Genomic DNA, 21,836 nt, shown 5'->3' with positions numbered 1-21,836 from the left:
GCATTGTATAGCACAGTTTTAAATTATGGTGGCATTTCTTTGGAGGCTAACGCTTCCCTACGTATGAAACAGCGTACCCAATTCATATCCTGAGCTACTTCCTTGACCATAGAAACAACCCCACTATGCCTGCCTATAAGGGTGCGAGCTCCATCCGAACAGAAGCCTATACATTTTTCCCCACTGTATCCCTTTGTGTATTTTCACTATATAATTTAAGGAAATTACAACATACTAGGATATATATTAAAATAAATTTTAATATATTTCAATATTTCAGCAACGTCACGTTGCCATTTTCAAGAACTTAAGTACAAGACATGTGCATGCAGGCACAACAAAACAGTAAGTGAGGAAGAAGTAAGAAGCTATTATTTCTCCTAAAGTCCTGATTGTGCCCTCTAGTGGGCAATGTTGGTATTCTTGGGCGATTGGGGTGAAGGTCTTCTGATGTAGGTTTCCCAAATTTGAGGAAGTCTCATGCAGCCAAATTTGTTTAGGTTTAGATCATTTCTTAGGGCTGAAGCTGATTCCATGAAAAGTCTTTCATATCTGTATTTGCTACAGTGTATTATCCTGGCTTTCTTCCACCGTATTCTATGGCAGGTGGTCAGCAAGACCAGAGTGGCTGTATTGGTGAAAACGAATGTAGTCCTTGTGTTCTGAAATTCTGATATTTGCTGTCCTGCCTGTTTGGCCAAAGTAGGACAGCTTACAGCTGCAAGGGACCTGATATACACCAGGTAGGTCTAGTGGGGGGGGAGGTCGGTCTTTAGTAGAGCGGATAAAGGATGCCAATTTTTTATATGGTCTGTAACAAGAAGTTATGTTTTTTTAAGATTTTTGTGATTTTTTCCGAGGTGCCTCGGATGTAGGGTATGGTGATGGATTTAGAGTAATCCTTGTTGTGAGGGGGGGGGGTTGTGGTTTAATGGTTCAATATTTTTTGGATTTTTTGGGGAGAGTAGCCATTGGCTGAGAAAGTGTTGAGAATGTGGTTTAGTTTTGTGGTTAGGATATTGTCATTCGAGCAGATAAGTTTAGCCCTGTTATGTAGTGTCTTAATGACTCCATATTGTTGTGTGTGTGGGGGGGATGGTTGGTGAATGTATCTGCCTATATGGTTGGGTTTTCTATATACTGCGAAAACCAAGGTTCCATCAGGCTGGCGGGTGACTAGTGTGTCTAAGAAAGGAATGCAGTTATTTTTTTCCTCTTCCAGGGTGAATTTGATTCTGGGGTGTTGGTTGTTTAAGTGTGTTAAGAAGGAGAGGAGTGCATCAGAGCCATGTGGCCAAATAGCGAATACATCATCTACATAGCGAAGCCAAACGTTTGGTTTTTGTGCGGCAGAATTTAAGGCTTCCTCTTCAAAAGTCTCCATATAAAAGTTGGCCAAGGGTGGGGAGAGCGGAGAATCCATAGCTGTCCCCTCTATTTGTTTGTAGAATCAACAACAAACTTTGTCTACAGTTCACATCTGAGAGCTGCTCAACTTTTATTCGCTTCAAACCTTTCTTGCATGTTATTCTTTTCAATATGAAATTCAATTTTATCCTGCTCAAGACTAAATAGTGATCGCTTCCAATTTCAAATCCTCTGTACACTCTGGTGTCCTGCACCAGGAAGAAAACATCACTATCAACAATAACATAGTCAATGAGACTTTTCTTATTCCTTGCCTCTTCTCTCCATGTGAATTTGTGCACATTTTTATGTTGGAACATGGTGTTAGTAATAACCAGTCCATGTCCTGAGCAGAAATCCAACAGATATTTGCCATTATTATTAGCTTTGCTCTTTTCTCCAAATTTTCCCAAAACATTTTTGTATGTCTGACAATCACTTCCTACTCTGCTATTTAGATCCCCAACAAGGACCAACTTTTCCTTTTTCATTGTGTCAGTAGCTTTCTCTAGAGCCTCAAAAAATTCCTCCACTTCTACCTTAGTAGAACCCTCTGTGGGACCATAGGCACAAATAAGTCTCATTGTCCAGTTCCCCATTCTCATATTTGCCCACATCACTCTACTTGAGACTGACTGCCATTCAAGAAGATTAGTCTCGTATTTTGTGTTGAATACTATGGCTACTCCTTCTTTTCCTTGATTTTCATTGCCTGAATATAACATTTTGTATTTATTGCTCAGAAAGATCTCACCAGTTTTTGTCTTTTTTTGTTTCAGTCACCCCTATTATGTCGATCTATCTGGTACTTATCTAATTCCTCAGCTAGCTCCATTTCTTTGCCATTCAGGCTTCTTACATTGATAGTACCGATCTTTAACTCTGGTGATGTTGAGTTGGGGTTTGTTTTCAGATTTGTTCCAGTAGCTGACTTTTCACTGTTCGCCCTGGTTCCCTGGTGAAAACAACGGGGGCCATGTTTAACCGGGCGACGCCCCAGCCGGCATGAAATTTTGTCATGCTGTACCATCATTTTTTATTTTGGTTTAACCAATAAGAATACAATTTGGTCGGCTAAATCCCAAATTGCCAGCCCATCTGACCTAATGTCCAACCAGGGCTTCTGACCTAATGTCCAATCCTCACCTTCTCGTTCATTATCAAAGTAGATACCCAACAGGGTGCACCACGAGAAGGTGAGGATTCGACATTAGGTCAGAAGCCCTGGTCGGTTCTCCGCATCCCTTTAAATGTTATGTAGAGGTCTCCTCTCGGTTATACAGCTTTGACCCTTAAGCACCCCATTTTTTTTTTTTTTTTTTTTTTTTTTTTTTTTTTTTTTTTTTTTTTTTTTGTGTGTTTAACGTGGTAAACTGCCTATATTATTATTTTTCATCCCTGTCTCCTCTACATAGTCCTAATATTTATTTTTAACTGTACTACAGTTTATGATTAACAGATCTTCACAGTCACTATTTGTAGGAAATGTATCTTAAACTTTATTAACATTCATTATTCTGGCAGTGTATTCTACTCGCATACCACTCTCCACATTAGGAAAAAATCTACTCTTAACTCTATTCACCACATAATCATTGTTCTTGCTATCAAGTTTCATTATTGTCACATTCACAACTTTCACTCCACTCTTTCCTCTACTGTGCTTCAATTTGTCACTGACTATCACTTTCTCTGTCTCTTGCTCACCATTCAGTCTCTTCTTTAGTATTCCAGTTTCATCTTGCATTCTTCTTAGCCAATTCTTTCTTTCTTTCTCAACTCCTTCCTTATGTTATTTTCACTCCTCCTCCTCCTGCTGCACATTCTTCACACACTTCACACATACTAATCATGCATCATGCTCACATTTGCCATCTTAGCATACATGCCTATAGTTCACGTACGTACACATTCTGTTGCTTTTAAAACCTAATATACTAATCATTTGCAGATATGAAACCCATCACACGTTATGTTATTTCTATTTGTTGATAGCAGGAGGGTTTCTCCGTTTTCCTAAATAAAGTAAGCATTTTTCTTTTGTCTTAATTTCAAGGGTGGCAACATCATGGAAGAGCAAGACTTGGAAGAGATTGGCATCACTAACAGAGATCATCGAAATAAACTTATGTTAGCAGCACAAAGGTTACCAGCTATTAAACCGGTTGGAAAGGGTGAAAATAAAGCAGGCATTCCAGATTCTGTGGAAGAATGGTTATCATCTCTTGGTTTAGATGAGTATCATGATACATTCAAAAAAAATTGCATCACAAACATGGATCGAGCAATGAAGTTATGGGAAGTGGAGCTGAACACGGTAATTTTTTTTAGAAAAAGTATTTTAACATAATTTTGAATTCTTTAATTACAAAACTGTAGTGTATTCTAGGTATTAAAGCACTTCACAAAGCTCTAAAATATTATTTTAAAATTATATGAAATATTTTGATGGATATTTATAAACATTCAGACAATTAAATAGCAAAGTTACAAAAAAAAAGGAGTGGGGGATTGAATTTAAAATAGGCCTAATTTTTGATAGATATAAAAATTATTTTATATCTAGCAAGCTCAGATATAAAATAATTTACCTCTCAAACTATTTTATTCCCATAAAATTGACCAGTAACACATCTGGAAGACATGATATCCACATCTCATGATTCTAGCTGCCTCAGCATTAATTTTATATAATGTGCCTGTTTATATATTTTTAAACTGCCATCATAACATTTCACATAGCATTTCAAATATTTTTCATCTTTATGATTACAATGTTTCTCTCTTAGGATTAAAGAAAAAGATTGTATTATTCTTTTGTGCTCTTCTGAAAAATTGGAAAGTTTAATAATAATAAACAGTAAGTCCTTGACTTAAATGGATTTGAGTTATACAGATTTCTAGGTCTTGTTGCATCTTTGACTTATGACCAGCAACAACACTATCTCTCAAATGACACTTTGTGAGCATCTCGGTTTTATCTTTTAGTTATCTAAAAGATGGCTAAAAGATAGAGCCAAAAGGCTTCAGTTTAGCATAGGTCCAGCCAAATATAGAAAGAAACTTAGTTTTCAAAAATTTACCAGAGAGCTTATGAGAATATAACCTTTAACACCAGAATTGCCTTGGTTTGCACTACTTAAAAGACATCAGCTCTGCCAGAAACACATATGTTAACCCAATAAAAAATATTCTTAATATTCTCCATTTTAGTATAATAGATGGCTTTCCTAGTAAGATAACACACAGCTAATGATGTCATCATATTTTTGTTTGTTTCTATCTTGAGCAAAAGTTGCATCTTGTTAGCAAACTGAAATAAGTACTTATTATAAACAAAATAAAAACACTAAATATGTCTGAGAAATGTAAAAGTGATGAAAATACATATATTCACAGTGAACATAAGAGGCACATTATAACTATGGAGACTAAAAGTAGAAATAATTAAATGACATGAAAAAAGGTAATAAGTTTGTAGCATTATATATGCTTGTGAAATGAATGAATCGACTCTAAAACTATTATAAAAGATGAAGTTGGCATTATGCAGCACGTGAAAAGTTTAGCTAGTGCAATCTGATTTTCCAAGAAAAGGAATATATTAGAAATGGACAAATTATTGGCAATATTTGATTGAAGGCATGCAACAACGAATAAGTCTTATTCTTAAACAGAAAACCCAAGATACTATTACATGCTATAAACTCATGTAAAATCATGTAAATCAAGGACTTACTGTATAAAAAATCCAGTGGAAAAGGATTAACCACCCTTTTCCACTGGATTTGGTTTTGAATGCCTGCATGGTAAAGTGTGGGGCTGCACATCAGCATAAATCATGAAGGACTGTTATTATTCTACATTAGAATAAAAAGTTATGAGTCTGACTTAAAAGATAATCCTCAATTATTAGAAATAAAAAATAATTAAAAAAAAAAAGCCACAGTAGTTTTCTTACAGTTACATATGCTTTTATATTTATGTATACGAAAGGATACTGAATAAACTTTCATTTTCTCAGTTTGCTTTCATAAACAGAACATGTTGTAGCTTTAATTATCCTTTAAAATGAACATATATGTCAAACATGTATTATAATTAAGTACCATTGGCTTAGGTAGTTTTTCAACTTGCACAGAAATCTTCAGAATGAAGTAATCATGTAAATCAAGGACTTACTGTATAAAAAATCAAGCCATATGCTATAACTATAAATTTAAAAGTTATCCAGTTTTCAAGGTTATTTTCAACTATTCTAAATGAACCAGAATTTAATTGTTACCATTAACATAAAGACCTCTGTAAATTCAAAAAAATTCATCATGAGAGATCACTCTGGCTATTATCCCACCCATCGCACCACATTCAAAACTTTGTTAGGTTTATCTAAATTTATCCAAGATTTTTGTGGTACCGTTATACTGAGCCTCCATAGCTCAACTAGTTTAGACAAGCCCTTTGGTTGGAAAGACCCAGGTTCAAATCCCAGCTATGATATGAGAAGCTTCTACCAAGTCTTTTCAATCAGAGGTGAGTTGGCCAGTCTCATACAAGGTGGAGAGTTTTTTCTCCCAGTAATTCGGGTGTTTCACATGCAGTATATACTACAGGAATAAGGAATAACCACCCCTTTTCCACTGGATTTGGTTTTGAATGCCTGCATGGTAAAGTGTGGGTCTGCACATCAGCATAAATCATGAAGGACTGTTATTATTCTACATTAGAATAAAAAGTTATGAGTCCGACTTAAAAGATTTTGATCAACTGAACTTTCATAAATTGTTATTGTTGATTTTGAGCCTCTTAGAAATCTATGTATATACTGCATACAACTTTTCAGACAAGCATAGTGCATTCTAGTTTTATTTTTAGCATAAAAAATTAATATTTACTCAGCTGCCTTTATATTTTTTAAAATTATAAAACAGGATTTGCATTATTTACCATTTTCATCTTCCAAAATGAATTACATTTTGGAAGATGAAAATGGTAAATAATGCAAATTACACTGAAATGAATAAAAGAATTCTGACATTTTTGTAGCAGAATTATCTGTAATTAATCAGCACTAATTTAATAATTCTGATATTTCATCTTTACTAGACAAAAATGTGTTATTTTTGTCTAGTAAAGTTATTTAAATGTGTTATCGGTGAATTATCCATTTAAAATGTTCAGAATTTTTTCAAATTTTTGTGTTTTAATTAGTTTAATCTAGAGGGTTTCTTTTTTTTTAACACAATTATATTTTAATATTTTTAAATTACACAAATTGTAAAGATTTGATATTTAGTTTTAGAACATATACTTGTCCTATTGTTACACCTGATATCTTGAGAATATAGTATTCTCAGTTATCATGGTGTAACATGAAAAATAAATAACATAAATAAAAACCCCTGCATAAAAGGGATAATTTAATTGATAAAATATTCTTGCATCCAGTATAAATTGAGTAAAATGTAAAGGTCTATTGTTTAGTTAAGATAACAAAAGAAAAGAATGTATTAAGATGTATTATGACTAAACGAGGAATTTGTATTAAATAAGTAGCTAACTAAGAATTAATATAGTAATGCGATTAAGAATGAAAGAGTTAAGTGCATAAGTATAAAAGAATGAGTCATGAAATACGCTATGTAAAAGGCTACAGATTAAGCATTAAGTAGAATTCTGAGAAAAGGTTTAAAAGGGGGTTAAGATAGAGGCTAACAAGAGAAATAACGGAATATCGCTTAGGACCTATACCCGGATAGAAACTTCATTACGAGTTGCTGATCAAAATGACGTATGGCGGCCAAATGCTACCCAATTGGTAGACAGACGGAAAACAAGTAGGAGGTGGAAAAAGGAAGTAAGAAAGGGCGCCGTTAGGGAGCAGCTATAAAAGGATTGTTAACCCCCCCGCCTCGCGGCTTTTCGAGGAGTAGGCTCTTTTGGGTTTTGGGGAAGACGTTTAGATAGCCAAGGAGGCTTGAGGCCTTGTTGCCTTTTTGCGAGAGGAGAAGAAACGTTTGGATAGTCGCGGTGGTTTTAGTTTGGTTTTCTAGTGAATTTCACAGTGTTCCTGAGTGGAGAGATATGGCTTATATCCTCATGCCACAACAAGGAATCGAAGGTGAGCGGGAAAGCTATTCCCGTATTCCTATGTAGAAAGCGAAATACACCAAGCTGTGAAAATGTCGATGTCCTCATTTCGGATAGTACAGCCGACAGCGCAGATGTTTATATAGCCCTGAATTGCAAGAAGTTATGCAAGCAAGTTCGTTCAGTAGAAGGTGAAGGCCTGTAAGTGAAGCTAAAGAAAGGTATTGTGAATTTTGTCTTATGTTAACTAGAAGTTGTTTGTGATAGGTACCATTGTCATAATACGGAACTGTTAAAGTGATTAGGGAGAAATTATAATAGGACTTTAAAATTTGATAGAGAGTGTTAAAAGTAAGCTAGCTAGTGTTGATAATTTGTGAATAATTAATTATCCTAAGAATCTTGAGTGCCTACTACATTGTAAAAGGAAAGTTAATGACATAGTTGTGTGTTAATGAAGTAAATGGTTTTGTTAATATTGAGTTAGATTAGTGCGAATTGAGTAATCAAATAGCCTGAGGAATTTGAATGCCTAGTGTGATGTGTAGAGAATCGGAATTGTCATAAGTATGTGCTAGAGTAGTTAATGATTTTGTTAGTGTACTTGAAGTTGAATAATCTAATAATGTGTGGTGATCTAATTTTTTTATGTTAAATGAATTCATGTTTTGTATGAAATTTTGTGGCGGCATGATCATAGTAACTTTTGTCGAATCATAGCCCAACTACTTGTATTAAGCTAATTTTAGTGTGTAAGTAATTTAGTTGAGTATTTTGATATGTACCATGTTTAGAGAAATAATAAACCTTTTGTTTAATGATAAAAAAAAGTTGTCTGATATTGCTAATCCAATTCACCGCTTAGAAACATTCGAGCCTAACCACGCGGGGAATTAATGTTAAGAAACGGGAAGTTTAAGGAATTAATGTTGAGTTACAAGAAATAGTGTCACGACTGCAATAGTTACACTTTCAGATATTTGAGTTCCTTTCTCTGTTTATGTATAAAATATCTTAAACTAAATATCCCAAAGGGCGCAGTTAAAATACAAATACTAGGGATACTACGGGGAACAATAATTCAGATATTAGTAGAAATATTGGTGATGTTTTGAAAGTAGAAGTTAGGAGAATATAGACGAAGGCAGTTTGTAAGACAAACAAAATCGTAAGATAGGGACATAACACTATGCCAGAAATATCATATCATTTTCATTAAGCTTATTACAAATTTGAAATGAACAATCTTATTGTTGAGATATTTTTTGACTGTCATGCTCACAGAAGTATGTTTTCAACAATCACTGGTGGTAATAGGATTTCATATGATTCCAGAATTTTTTTTTTTTAGGGAAAAAAAAATGTATATATATCATATTTTTCCATGGATTATACTTTTTTCTAAAATTTTTAGACCAAAAATTGGGGGTCGTCTTATACACGGGGGGGGGGGGGGGTAACCAATTTAAACTATTTAAATAAACCATTTTTTAAATGGTTTATTCAGAATCAACCGTTAATGATGTCAGTCGACAGAGTTAACAAAGGCTAGTGATTGGCGGAAGCCTGTTCGCAGAGACAAGGTACCAGCAGTTTTACCACGGCACCGTGGGTCTCTCAACTGGTTACCCCCCGTGTATAAGACGACCCCCAATTTTTGGTCTAAAAATTTTAGAAAAAAGTATAATCCATGGAAAAATATGATATATACATTTTTTTTTTTCCTAAAAAAAAAAAAATTCTGGAATCATATGAAATCCTATTACCACCAGTGATTGTTGAAAACATACTTCTGTGATCATGACAGTCAAAAAATATCTCAACAATAAGATTGTTCATTTCAAATTTGTAATAAGCTTAATGAAAATGATATGATATTTCTGGCATAGTGTTATGTCCCTATCTTACGATTTTGTTTGTCTTACAAACTGCCTTCGTCTATATTCTCCTAACTTCTACTTTCAAAACATCACCAATATTTCTACTAATATCTGAATTATTGTTCCCCGTAGTATCACTAGCCTTTGTTAACTCTGTCGACTGACATCATTAACGGTTGATTCTGAATAAACCATTTAAAAAATGGTTTATTTAAATAGTTTAAATTATTTAAAAAATGCCCAATAAGAACTCTGAATGCATTGCAACTTATTGGCAGGGTAAGTTAATGCATTAACAATATTTTGAGCACTAGCCCATAAAAATGTCCGAAAATAAAAAAAAAAACGATTGTCATATTCTTCAAAATTTAAGTTAAGTTATCAATTATGCAAACGAACATGGAAATAAAGCTTCAGAGAAACAGTCTTGACCTCCTCCCACTGAGTGCATGATTAAACAGTGGAGAAAACGGGAAGAAGAACTACTCAAGATGCCAAAAAAGAAGAGGGTCTTAAGAGGAAAACCAGCAAAATGGCCAAACTTGGAGCAGAGGCGTAAGACTTGAATTATATGGAGCAGCGCCAGAGTGGGATGTGTGTGCCAACCAAGCTTATTCAATATTATTATTATTGTTCCGGGCAACTCCAAGGAGTCGACAGATTCATCAAGGGAGGCCCTAACATCATGTCAAGAAAAACTATTCGACATTCACACAGTATCTATCATACCTTGCCTTGAACTCATTCATGGTCGTAGCACCCACAACAGACTCTGGAAGCTTATTCCACTCATTCACCACTCTCTAAGTAAAAAACCTAGCTCTAACACCCTTGTCAACCACGCTCTTGCCCAGTTTCCATGCATGGCCCCTAGTCCTCCCACCACCAGTCATATTTTCAAAAATATCTTCTGGATCAATCTTATAGAAACCCTTCAGTAATTTGAATGTCTCAATCATATCACCCCTCCTTCGCCTATCATCCAATTTCTGCAACCCACAAATCTTCAACCTATTCTCATAAGGTTCATTCCACAGACCTGCTATCATCTTGGTCACTCGTCTCTGGACCCTCTCCACTTCCTCCCCATCACGAAGAAACCCTGGTGCCCATAACTGGGCACAGTAGTCCAGATGGGATCTTATCAAGGCTCGATACAGAGGAACAACAACTTGTTGTCTCTGCATGTTAAAGTATTTTTCAGAAGCCAAGTGATTTGGTGAGTTTTAGTCACTTTTGCAATGTGCTCCCTAAACTTCAATTCGCTATCCACCAACACTCCCAAATCCCTGGCCTCATCAATCTCCTGGAGTACGGTTCCACCAATGCGATATACTGCTGCTATTCTTTTCACCCCAAAGTGCATAACCTTACACTTTGCCACATTAAACTGACATCCATTTTTCCTAGCCCAGTCCTCCAAACTATCCAAATCATCCTGTAAAATTTTGACATCCTGTGCACTCACAATTGCTCTACCCAACTTTGCATCATCAGCAAACAAGTGAACACTTCCTCTAATCCTTTCCTATATCGTTGATGAACAAATTGAAAAGCAGTGGTCCAAGAACAGAGCCTTGCGGCACTTCACTAGTCACAAGCCGTCTTTTAGACTCCACTCCTGAATAAACCACTCTCTGATATCTCACCAACCCTATATCTATCCCCATTTGCTCCAGTTTACTGATTAGGGTTCCATGTGGTATCCTATCAAAGGATATCACATGGAACCCTTTGATAGGATACCACATGGTATCCTATCAAAGGCCTTGGCAAGGTCCAGTAGTATCACTGTAAACCCATTACCCCTATCTAGTTCAGCCGTCACTGTGTTATAAAACGTGAGCAAGTTACTGAGGCATGATATACCCTTCACAAAACCATGTTGTCCCCCATACAATATCCCATTTTCATCTATCCAATCCTGTATTCTTTTCTTGACTAATTTCTCTAAGACCTTGACAAGGATTCCTGATATGCTAATTGGTCGGTAATTTACAACAGCAGTCTTGGAACCACCTTTATGCAGTGGAACTATTTTCCCCTCTTTCCACCCCCTCGGGACTAACCCAGACCCAAGACTCAAATTAAACAAAATGGTCAAGGGTACTGACAATTCTTTAGCTGCTTCTTGTACAACACGTGCTGGTATACCATCCAATCCCACAGATGTATTGACACTGAGGTTATGCAATAGACTACTCACCTCCACTTCATTCACCACAATTCCCGTATAATCTACTGGTACATTCGTTTCTGCAATGTCACCACCTGGATGATTTATTCTTGCAAAGTGATCACTCAGTAACTGAACTATATCAACTGATTCAGTTACCTCCCTACCATCGGCATTCTTTAAAATCATTCTGCCATGTACATTTTTCCTTTTACTTGCTACATATCTAAAAAAACTGTTTAGGATTCTCTTTAGCCTGCATGGCCAATGTTCTTTCATAATCCTTTTTTTGCTTTTCTTACCACGCTTGTCACCCTTCTGGCCCGTGTCTTATACTGTTCATGTGCCTGCCTGTCGCCTTTTTCCTTAAATTCCCTCCATATGAGTCAGAAAAGGTTTGCAAGAGAAATGAACAATGTTGATTTCACAGGAAAGGCAAAATGGTGCTTCAACTTCATGAGGAGAGAAGGGTTGGCAATGAGAACACAAATCAAGTTAACCCAGAAAATGCATCTTAGTATGTATCGTAAAAATATTACCTAATTACTAAATATACTTTGAATATTTAAAAAAAAAAATAACAAATGTGTTCTGTTTTATGTTTAAAATATTGATTTAGGAAAAAAAGTAGGGTTCGTCTCATACATTGAAAATTACAGTGTGTGTGTGTATACATACATGCATATGTATGTAAATTGTGTATGTATATATATTACACTGAAATGGGTGGATACATTTTAATAAAGATGTACAGATTTCATCAAAACTTGTCTTGCAGTGGTAAATGGATGCATGCAACTGTACATACTGATGAATAGATACTGTCATGCTAATACATTTGTATGCTGAATGAAATGCACATAAAAAGAGGAGAAGATAAAAATAAACTTGAATATTGAAATAAATATACCTTTTTTTTTAGACTGATGGACATAAACTTTGCAAGAGAAATAAAGCTAAGTTAATCATTTTTTATTAAAGTATTAATTTATATATATCAGTATCTTTAATTTATGATTCAATTTTTATCAGGTACTAAATATAAACAAAGTAGGACACAGGAGGAGGATTATGGCATCATTAGGAGACAAATCTGTGGAAAGATTCTGTGACATTCCCGACACCGAGGATTTTGATTTCTCAAAATTGGTATGGAGTTTCTGATTTTTCTCTAAATATTAGTGTTAAAGTTGTGAAAGGAACCAAAACTGATGTGTAATCTTCAAAACACAAAATCCTCAAAAGTAATATGCTAACCATTCTCTATAAATACCCAAGTATCAGTCATAAGGGATGCCACTCATACTTAAATTAATGTTTAGGGCTTTCTGGAATTTAAGGTATTTCGCTCTGATACATCTGGAAGTATGAGGGTGGTCTGAAAAGTTCTCAGCCAAACAATGAAAAAAAAAAACAAATTTATAATTTCAAAATTATTTTTATTTTTCAGCATAATCTCCCTTAAAACTAATACATTTATTCCAGCGATGCTCCAGCATCATTATCCCATCCCTGTAGTGGTTCTCAGTAACATCTGCAAAATACCTCTCTTCAGCTGCAATCGCCTCTCAATTCGAAGAAAAATGCTGACCAGCGAGGAAGAGTTTTAGTTTTGGGAAGAAACAGAAGTCAGAGGGAACCAAATCTGGGGAATAGGGGTGGATGTTTTCCAACAATTCAGTGCAGATACCTTAATTTTCTCATTACCAAAACACCTTTGTGGGCAGGTGCATTGTCTTGATGAAAGATGATTTTTCCTTCTGCAAACCTGGTCTTTTCTCACGAATTTTTTTGTCTAGTCTGCACTGAATTGTGCAGACTGGAATAATATTCCCCGGTAATTGTTTTACCCTTTTCAAGATAATTAATAAACAAAATGCCTTTAAGCATCCCAAAACACCGATGCCATGACCTTTCCTGCTGATGGAACCAACTTTGTCTTTGGCACTAAACAACCAGCTTCTGTATACTGTTTTGACTGCTGTTTGGATTCTGGTGTGTAATGGTGAATCCAAGTCTCATCCATAGTAATAAATAGACGCAAAAAATCAGTTTTATTCTTCTTAACACGGTCCAAGCAATGTTCAGAGATTTTCTTGCGAGTGCATTTTTGATCTGCTGTGAGCAAGCACAGCACCCATCTTGTGCAAAGCTTTTTCGTGTGCAATTCTTCATGCAAAATATATCCTTTTGAAATACCTAATAGTCTAAACAATTTCATGCACTTTGGCTCACCAGTCATCCAATACCATATCTTGCTCTTGGTCAATGCTTTCTGGAGTTGTTACACTTTTTGGATGTCCTTTACATGAATCATCTTCAAGGCTGGTAAGGCTATGTTTAAACTCGACAGCCCATTTCTTAATTATCGAAAATGAAGGAGAAGAGTGCCTATAAACTTTTATGAACTTAGAATGAATTTTTGGCATTAATCCTTCTTTTACACAGAATTTTATAACCACACGATACTTGATTTTTATCCATTTCGAGGGATACAGATAACACTTTTGCTTTAGACATCTGTATAAAACAAACTACTTGATAGAATGACTTGAAATTGAAATATCACATGGATGCTTATGACATATCACTTGTGAAATTGAAATATCACATGGATGCTTATGACAGATGTACCAATTTAAAAAAAAAAAAAAAAATCTTGCTGATAGTGTTGCCATCAATGGTCAAGGCTGAAAACTTTTCGGACCACTCTTGTATGTCAGTAACTGACTAATTAAAGTAATTTTTACTGAAATGACATTTCCTAAAATATAACTACAGCTGCCATTATGCAATTTCTGGGAAAATGTAAAAATATCCTTATTCAGTTTATTTAACACCTTAACAACCTTCATAAATTTTGATCAGATCGCCTTGTATTCCTCTTTTCTCTGTGGTTTGTGATCCATAAAACTGAAGTGTCTCCTCTTCATTTTCTGCAGCACATCAGTACCTCTTCTTAAGATAGATAAACAATGTTGCACATCCTATATCCTAATTCACAGATAGCTACAATGGTGTAGAAATTTTAAAGAATGATGACTACAGCAAAGTAATTGTTGTTCTTTATCTTTCAATGTCAAATATCAGACACTGAATGTATGTAATCGTATATTGAAGTGCCAGACATCTCTGCTTGCAGTGAAGATTAGACAGCAATTTCGGAGGAAAAACCTTGCCACCTCCATGTGAGACTGAATAACTTGCCTTCCAGTGGAAAGCCCTGATAAATGTTCTCTGCATCCTAAATGAAATATTCAGACTCATGTCTTTCCAACCACAGGTCTTCTTCAGAATTGACTAAGCTATTGAGGCTGTATATATCTTCTTAACGGAGACTTTAATGGCCACAATACTTTGAGCATAGTGCACAAAACACCTTTTGTGCAAACAACTCTTCAACTCTACAACTCTTCTCCTCTTGCAGTTTTAGCAGTTGTAGAGATAATGCCAACTTTTTCATCCTAAAAAAACACTGGAAGTAATATCTTCTTCCATGTGCCTACCCAATATTTGCTGCTGTCAACCTAACAGTTTATTTACCATCCTTCTATCCAGTGTTTAATGAATGGAACCTAGAGTATAACAACTGTGGGAACAATTTTCCCCATGATATCCACAACTTTTTCATCCTAAAAAAACACTGGAAGTAATATCTTCTTCCATGTGCCTACCCAATATTTGCTGCTGTCAACCTAACAGTTTATTTACCATCCTTCTATCCAGTGTTTAATGAATGGAACCTAGAGTATAACAACTGTGGGAACAATTTTCCCCATGATATCAACTCCCTTACATGGTCACCCATTTATTCCATCATAGATATCACAAAGGAAAATAGATCGGTCTGACTTAAACATCTTCTCATCCTTAGAAGAACTAGATTCTGCAACAGTCAGCACCTTGCCTATTAATGAAGCAGTGAATCATATTACAGACTGTATAAATCAAACTGTTCCTACTGCAGTACTTAGACCATCAAGATGATTTTTTCCTTTCCCAAACCATGGTGGATTCAGAATGTACAGTCAAGAAACTCCAAAGCAAAATTTGGGATATCTTCATCAGATAGTAATTCTTGCAGAAAGGCTTATACGCTGGTTAAATATGATAACTAAATACTTAAGGAATTGACAGCGTACACTAGAAATATAAATTAAATCAACTTTAATATATACATTTCCGATATTTCAATGTCACGTTGCCATCTTCATGGGAACTTAAGATAAAGACACGTGCACGCAAGTACTACATAATAGCAAATGAGAAACGAAGCGAGGAAGCTACCGTTTTCCTAAAGTCCTGATGGTGATTTTTTCAGCCCAAAGGCCAAGAACACTTAATATACCCCTGGCAGGCTATATTAGATGTTCTTGGCCTTTGGGCTGAAGTTCTTATGATATATGTTTCCCAAATTTGGGGCAGTCTCATGCATCCAAATTTGTTAAGGTTTGGCATGTTCCTAAAAGCTGAGGCTGATTCCATGAATAGTCCTTCATATTTGAACTTGCTGAGGTGTATTACTGTGGCTTTCTTCCACCTTATTCTGTGGCGAGTATCCAGAGCATGGTCTGCAAGCCCAGAGTGGCTGCACTGGTGAAATCTGATGTAGTCCTTGTGTTCTGAGATTCTGATATTTGCTGTCCTACCTGTTTGGCCAAAGTAGTGCAATTTACAGCTTCAAGGGACCTGGTATACACCAGGTAGGTCTATGGGAAGTGGTTGGTCTTTAGTGGAGCAGACAAGGGATGCCAATTTTCTATGGTCTGTTACATAGGATTTTGTCTATTTTTTCCGAGGTGCCTCTGATGTAGGGAATAGTGATGGATTTAGAGTAATGTTTTTTGTGAAGGGGGAGGTGGGTTGTGGATAACTGGTTTTTAGTATTTTTTGGCTGAGAAAGTGTTAAGGATATGATTTAGTTCAGTAATTGGCTTGGTCATTTGAACATATTAGTTTTGCCCTGTTGAATAGTGTCTTAACTCCATATTGTTGTGTGTGTGGGGGGGGGGGGGGGGAATTGTTGGTGAATGTATCTGCCTGTATGGGTGGGTTTTCTATAAACTGAGAAAACCAAGGTTCCATTAGTTTGGCAGGTGACTAGTGTGTCTAGGAAGGAGAGGCTATTGTTTTTCTCTTTTTTCCAGGGTGAGTGTGTTAAGAAGAGGAGTGTATCTGAGCCATGTGGCCAAATAGCGAACACATCATCAACGTAGCGAAGCCATATGGTAGGTTTTTGTGGGGCAGAGTTTAAGGCTTTCTCTTCAAAAGTCTCCATAAAGAAGTTGGCCAAGGGTGGGGAAAGTGGTGAACCCATGGCTGTCCCCTCTATCTCTTTGTAGAATTTTTCCTGCTAAATGAAATGGCCTTGAGTTCATTGTGAACTGAAATAGGGCTGAGATATCGAGAGAAAATTTAGCTTGGATTAGCTCTAAGGTTTCTTTGAGGGGGACATTTGTGAATAAGGAGGAGACGTCAAAACTGACCATTATGTCATTATGTTGGAGTGTAAGGTTTTCTATACTGGCTTTGAAGTGGGCTGAGTTTTTTATGTGTGATGGTGTGTTGCCAGTATAGTGTGAGAGCGCTTTGGCTAAATATTTAGCTAGTTTGTAAGTGGGAGAATCAATGCCATCCACTATATTGGAAGTAATGGCACATTTTCTTTATGTATTTTTGCGAGCCCATATATATGGGAATGGGGTCTAGAGTTATATGGTTTTAGTCTGTTAGTAATCTCCACAGGCCAGTATAGAAACCTTACACTGTATAGACTCCACAGTATAGAAAACCTTGCACTCCAACATAATGGTCAGTTTTGACGTCTCCTCCTTATTCACAAATGTCACCCTCAAAGAAACCTTAGAGCTAATCCAAGCTAAATTTCCTCCCAATATCTCAGCCCTATTTCAGTTCACAATGAACTCGGGCTATTTTGTTTGGCAGGAAAAATTCTACAAACAGATAGAGGGGGACAGCCACGGGTTCACCACTTTCCCCACCCTTGGCCAACTTCTTTATGGAGACTTTTGAAGAGAAAGCCTTAAACTCTGCCCCACAAAAACCTACCATATGGCTTCGCTATGTTGATGATGTGTTCACTATTTGGTCACGTGGCCCAGAACCAACACCCTAGAATCAAGCTCACCCTGGAAAAAGAGAAAAACAATAGCCTCCCCTTCCTAGACACACTAGTCACCTGCCAACCTGATGGAACCTTGGTTTTCTCAGTTTTTAGAAAACTCACCATACAGGCAGGTACATTTACCAACAATCCCCTCCCTCACAACAATATGGAGTTAAGACACCATTCAACAGGTCAAAACTAATCTGTTCAAATGACCAAGCCCTAACTACTGAACTAAATCACATCCTTAACACTTTCTCAGCCAACGGCTACCCCCTCCCCAAAAAAAAATCCAAAAAATACTAAAACCAGTTATTTGTAACCCACCTCCCCCACTTCACAAAAAAGATTACTCTAAATCTATCACCATTCCCTACATCCGAGGCACCTTGGAAAAAAATAAACAAAATCCTAAAAAAAACATGACTTGACCTCTTGTTACAAACCATATAGAAAATTGGCATCACTTATCTGCTCCACTAAAGACCAACCACTTCCCCTAGGCCTACCTGGTGTATACCAGGTCCCTTGAAGCTGTAAATTGTCCTACTTTGACCAAACAGGCAGGACAGCAAATATCAGAATCTCAGAACACAAGGACTACATCCGATTTCACCAGTGCAGCCACTCTGGGCTTGCAGATCATGCTCTGGATACTCACCACAGAATAAGGTGGAAGAAAGCCACAGTAATACACTGCAGAAAGTTCAAATATGAAAGACTATTCATGAATAAGAAGAAGATTCATGGAATCAGCCTCAGCCCTTAGGAACATGCCAAACCTTAACAAATTTGAATGCATGAGACTGCCCCAAATTTGGGAAACATATATCAGAAGAACATCAGCCCAAAGGCCAAGAACACCTAATATAGCCTGCCAGGGGGCACCATCAGGACTTTAGGAAAACAGTAGCTTCCTCGCTTCATTTCTCATTTGCTGTTATGTAGTACTTGCGTGCACGTGTCTTTATCTTGCGTTCCCATGAAGATAGCAACATGACGTTGCCGAAATATCAGAAAGTATATATTAAAGTTGATTTAATTTATATTTCTAGTGTATGCTGTCAATTCCTTAAGTATTTAGTTATCTTCATGAGATACCTCATCACACATAAATGGATGCAAATGCATTTGCATTTGTATTCATTTTTAACAAAACTCTCTCCAAAGGAGTTTATAGCGACATTACCCCCCCCCCCTCCTCACACACATACACACACATTTCTAGAACGCAGAAAATATCATTCTTTTTACTTTGAACAAAACAGTCTGGAAGGTTATTGAAAACAGCTTTGCTTCACTCTGTGAGAATGAATTTCTAGAATCAGCACGAAAGGCAGTTAATATTGCTTTTCCAAAGCCGGGTGAGATTCAACAATAACAAGTTATACCAAGGCCTACAACCACAGGAATTTTCTTACAAACTTTCCATGTAATTGTTATTTTTTTTTTTATTATTAGATGGAGATTAATGAATTTTATGATTACATTAATCACTAAAACTATTTGAGACATACTGTAATTCTTTTTAAGTAAGAGTATGTCATTTGAGAAAATGTCTCTAGCTCTGTGTAGGATGGTGGTAGATGGTTAATATTTAGATATATTTTAGTATATTTAGGTGACATCATAAAAGAGGAGCCTCTGTAGCTTGTTCAGTATCGATTATTCCGTTCAACTGGAAAGAACTGGATTTGAATCCTCTCTAGGATGCTAAGAACCTTGATCAGAGCTTTTCAACTGAAGGTGCCAGTCTCATACAGAGGTAGTGTGATTTTTCATCCCACAAAAGAGGCAAACTAGCCAGAAAAACGATGCAGTTTACAGACATAGCGGACATGTAGACAGGATTAGCTATTTTATCATAAGCAGTATGATAAAATAGTATCATAAACCTAACTTGAAAAGGAAAATGAGACCATAAAATAGAGCTATCTAGTAAATGAAGTATCTAGAATTGGTAAACATCATATTCCAAGTAATTAGCTATGAGTAGTTTATATCACGCATGAATGATTAACCAGGTTTGACTCGGACTTTTTATTCAGTTTCAATAAATAAAGTCTAAGTCAATTTTCTAATTAAAGTTAATGTTTGCTTAAATGGGATATTTGTGAATATATTTAATGTCAAAACTCTTAGGTTGGAATTATTTTCTTTTAATTTTTCATTTAATGATTTGAACTTATAGACTGCACTTTTTATGTATGATGAGAGGTGTCCTATGTGTACTAGATATTTTGCTAAAGCAGTACATTATTTTATGGATTTTTGGTAAACCATATGTATCTCGATTACACAGATATAATTTTTGTTTTAGCCAATCAAGTTGTTACTTTTTTGTTTAAATAATTTTTTAGACTTTTTGTTTTGTGAGAAGTACAACTTCTTTCAGTTACTTCATAAATAACAATTTGAAATGGATTGAATTTTTGACTGAAAAATTAAACTTAAATTATTTAAACCTACTAATTAGTTTTGACATTGATCTCTGTTCATGAATATCCCACTTAAAGAAACAGCCTTAATTAGAAAACTTTCCACCTAACATCATTGCAATTTTTGATTAGTAATGTAATCAGGATTACCAGGCTCCTAAATGGGGCCCCCTGACTTATGATATACAGAATTACTAAATATTATCTCATACCATCATCTTGCACAAATGTGTGGCATAAAACTCTTCACACAGAGCTAAACATTTATGACATTTACTCCAAAAAAGAATTACAGTGCATCTTAAATAGTTTTGATGATAATAGATATAATCTTAAGTTAAGGGTATAATAAATCCTGTATTATTTTACAGCCGGGTACGAAACTCAGAGATCGAAATCTAAGAGTTTCATGCCGAAGAACTATTGGCGAGTCCAAGTGTAAGTCATCGTTTGGGTAGTACAACACTATGGCAATTCGTGTCAAAGGTGGAGCAAACTCCGTCACTATCCTTAATATTTTCTCATAATGTAAAACGCAGCTCCTAGGAGATGTATTACTATTTTTATGAGGAAAGGTCACTACCCAGACTGGTTTCAACCTTTATTGAGGTCTCATCAGTGAGTAGGTAGACCTGGAATACCAAGGTTTAAGTGAACCGAACTTACATATACCCTTACTAACGAATTGCCAGACCGGTGTACCCATATATTATTATTACTATGATAAAGAGCCAAGAGGCTATTTTTCCGGCAATATAAATTAAGTTAAGGGGATAATAAATTCCATATTATTTTACAGCCGGGTACGAAACTCGGAGATCGAAATCTAAGAGTTTCATGCCGAAGAACTATCGGCGCATCCAAGCGTAAGACATCACTTGGGTAGTACAAGTTCGGTTCACTTAAACCTTGGTATTCCAGGTCTACCTACTCACCGATGAGACCTCAATAAAGGTCGAAACCGGTCTGGGTAGTAAACTCTCCTCATAATGAAAAACAGTAATACACATCTCCTAGGAGCTGCGTTGTACATTATGAGAAAATATTAAGGATAGTGACGGAGCTTGCTCCACCTTTGATATGAGTTGCCATAGTGTTGTACTACCCAAGTGATGACTTGGACTCGCCGATAGTTCTTCGGCATGAAACTCTTAGATTTCGATCTCTGAGTTTCGTACCTGGCTGTAAAATAATATGGGATTTATTATCCTCTTAATTTATATCGCCAGAAAAATTGGCTCTTTATAATAGATATAATCCTCAAAGTATTATTAAATCTCCAATCTAATAACAAGCAGAAAGAAACAACAGTTAAATAACTTCCTTATGTTACTGATTTATGTTCTCTTAAAGATGAAGTCGACCCACTGTCAGTACTAGGATACACTGTCAATATAAATTCCCTGAAGTTAGAGCTGAAGATAAGAATACAACAATTATATAATTATGAATTCTAGCATAGGATTGAATTCCATTGTGGCATAGATGTTTGTGAAAGTCATTAGATAGCAGACAATTTTTAGTGCCTACTGTGAGACCTGAAGTGGCTTGAAATAAGGTACTGTGCTTGATCAGAAGAGCAGAATTCCTGGATTATCCAACTTTTAGCTCGTCCATGGTACTAATGTACTACAATAAAGGTTTCCATCCTTTACTGGATGGAATTCACACATTGAAAAAAAAAACAGAAAAGTGAACCAACTCTTCATGTAAAAGAA

At 36.0% G+C, this 21,836-nt stretch overlaps 1 protein-coding gene across 1 annotated transcript in view; it reads left to right on the top strand.

The window, feature by feature from the left end:
• The window catches only part of LOC150092771 (uncharacterized), a 427,707-nt gene that overhangs the window by 362,310 nt on the left and 43,561 nt on the right, over positions 1-21,836 (top strand). The window contains exons 16-17 of the mRNA XM_090414274.1: positions 3,464-3,724; positions 12,586-12,702. Of these exons, the coding sequence (XP_090270400.1) occupies positions 3,464-3,724; positions 12,586-12,702 (378 nt within the window). The remainder of the gene's footprint in view (positions 1-3,463; positions 3,725-12,585; positions 12,703-21,836) is intronic.

This window comes from Typopeltis vanoorti, chromosome 25 (genome assembly GCF_054136105.1).
Source record: "Typopeltis vanoorti isolate ZY-2024b chromosome 25, IOZ_Tvanoo_1.0, whole genome shotgun sequence".
NCBI classification, from domain to species: Eukaryota; Metazoa; Arthropoda; class Arachnida; order Uropygi; family Thelyphonidae; genus Typopeltis; species Typopeltis vanoorti.
Note: the sequence above shows the minus strand (reverse complement) of the source record. Positions and strands in the feature narration are given on the sequence as shown.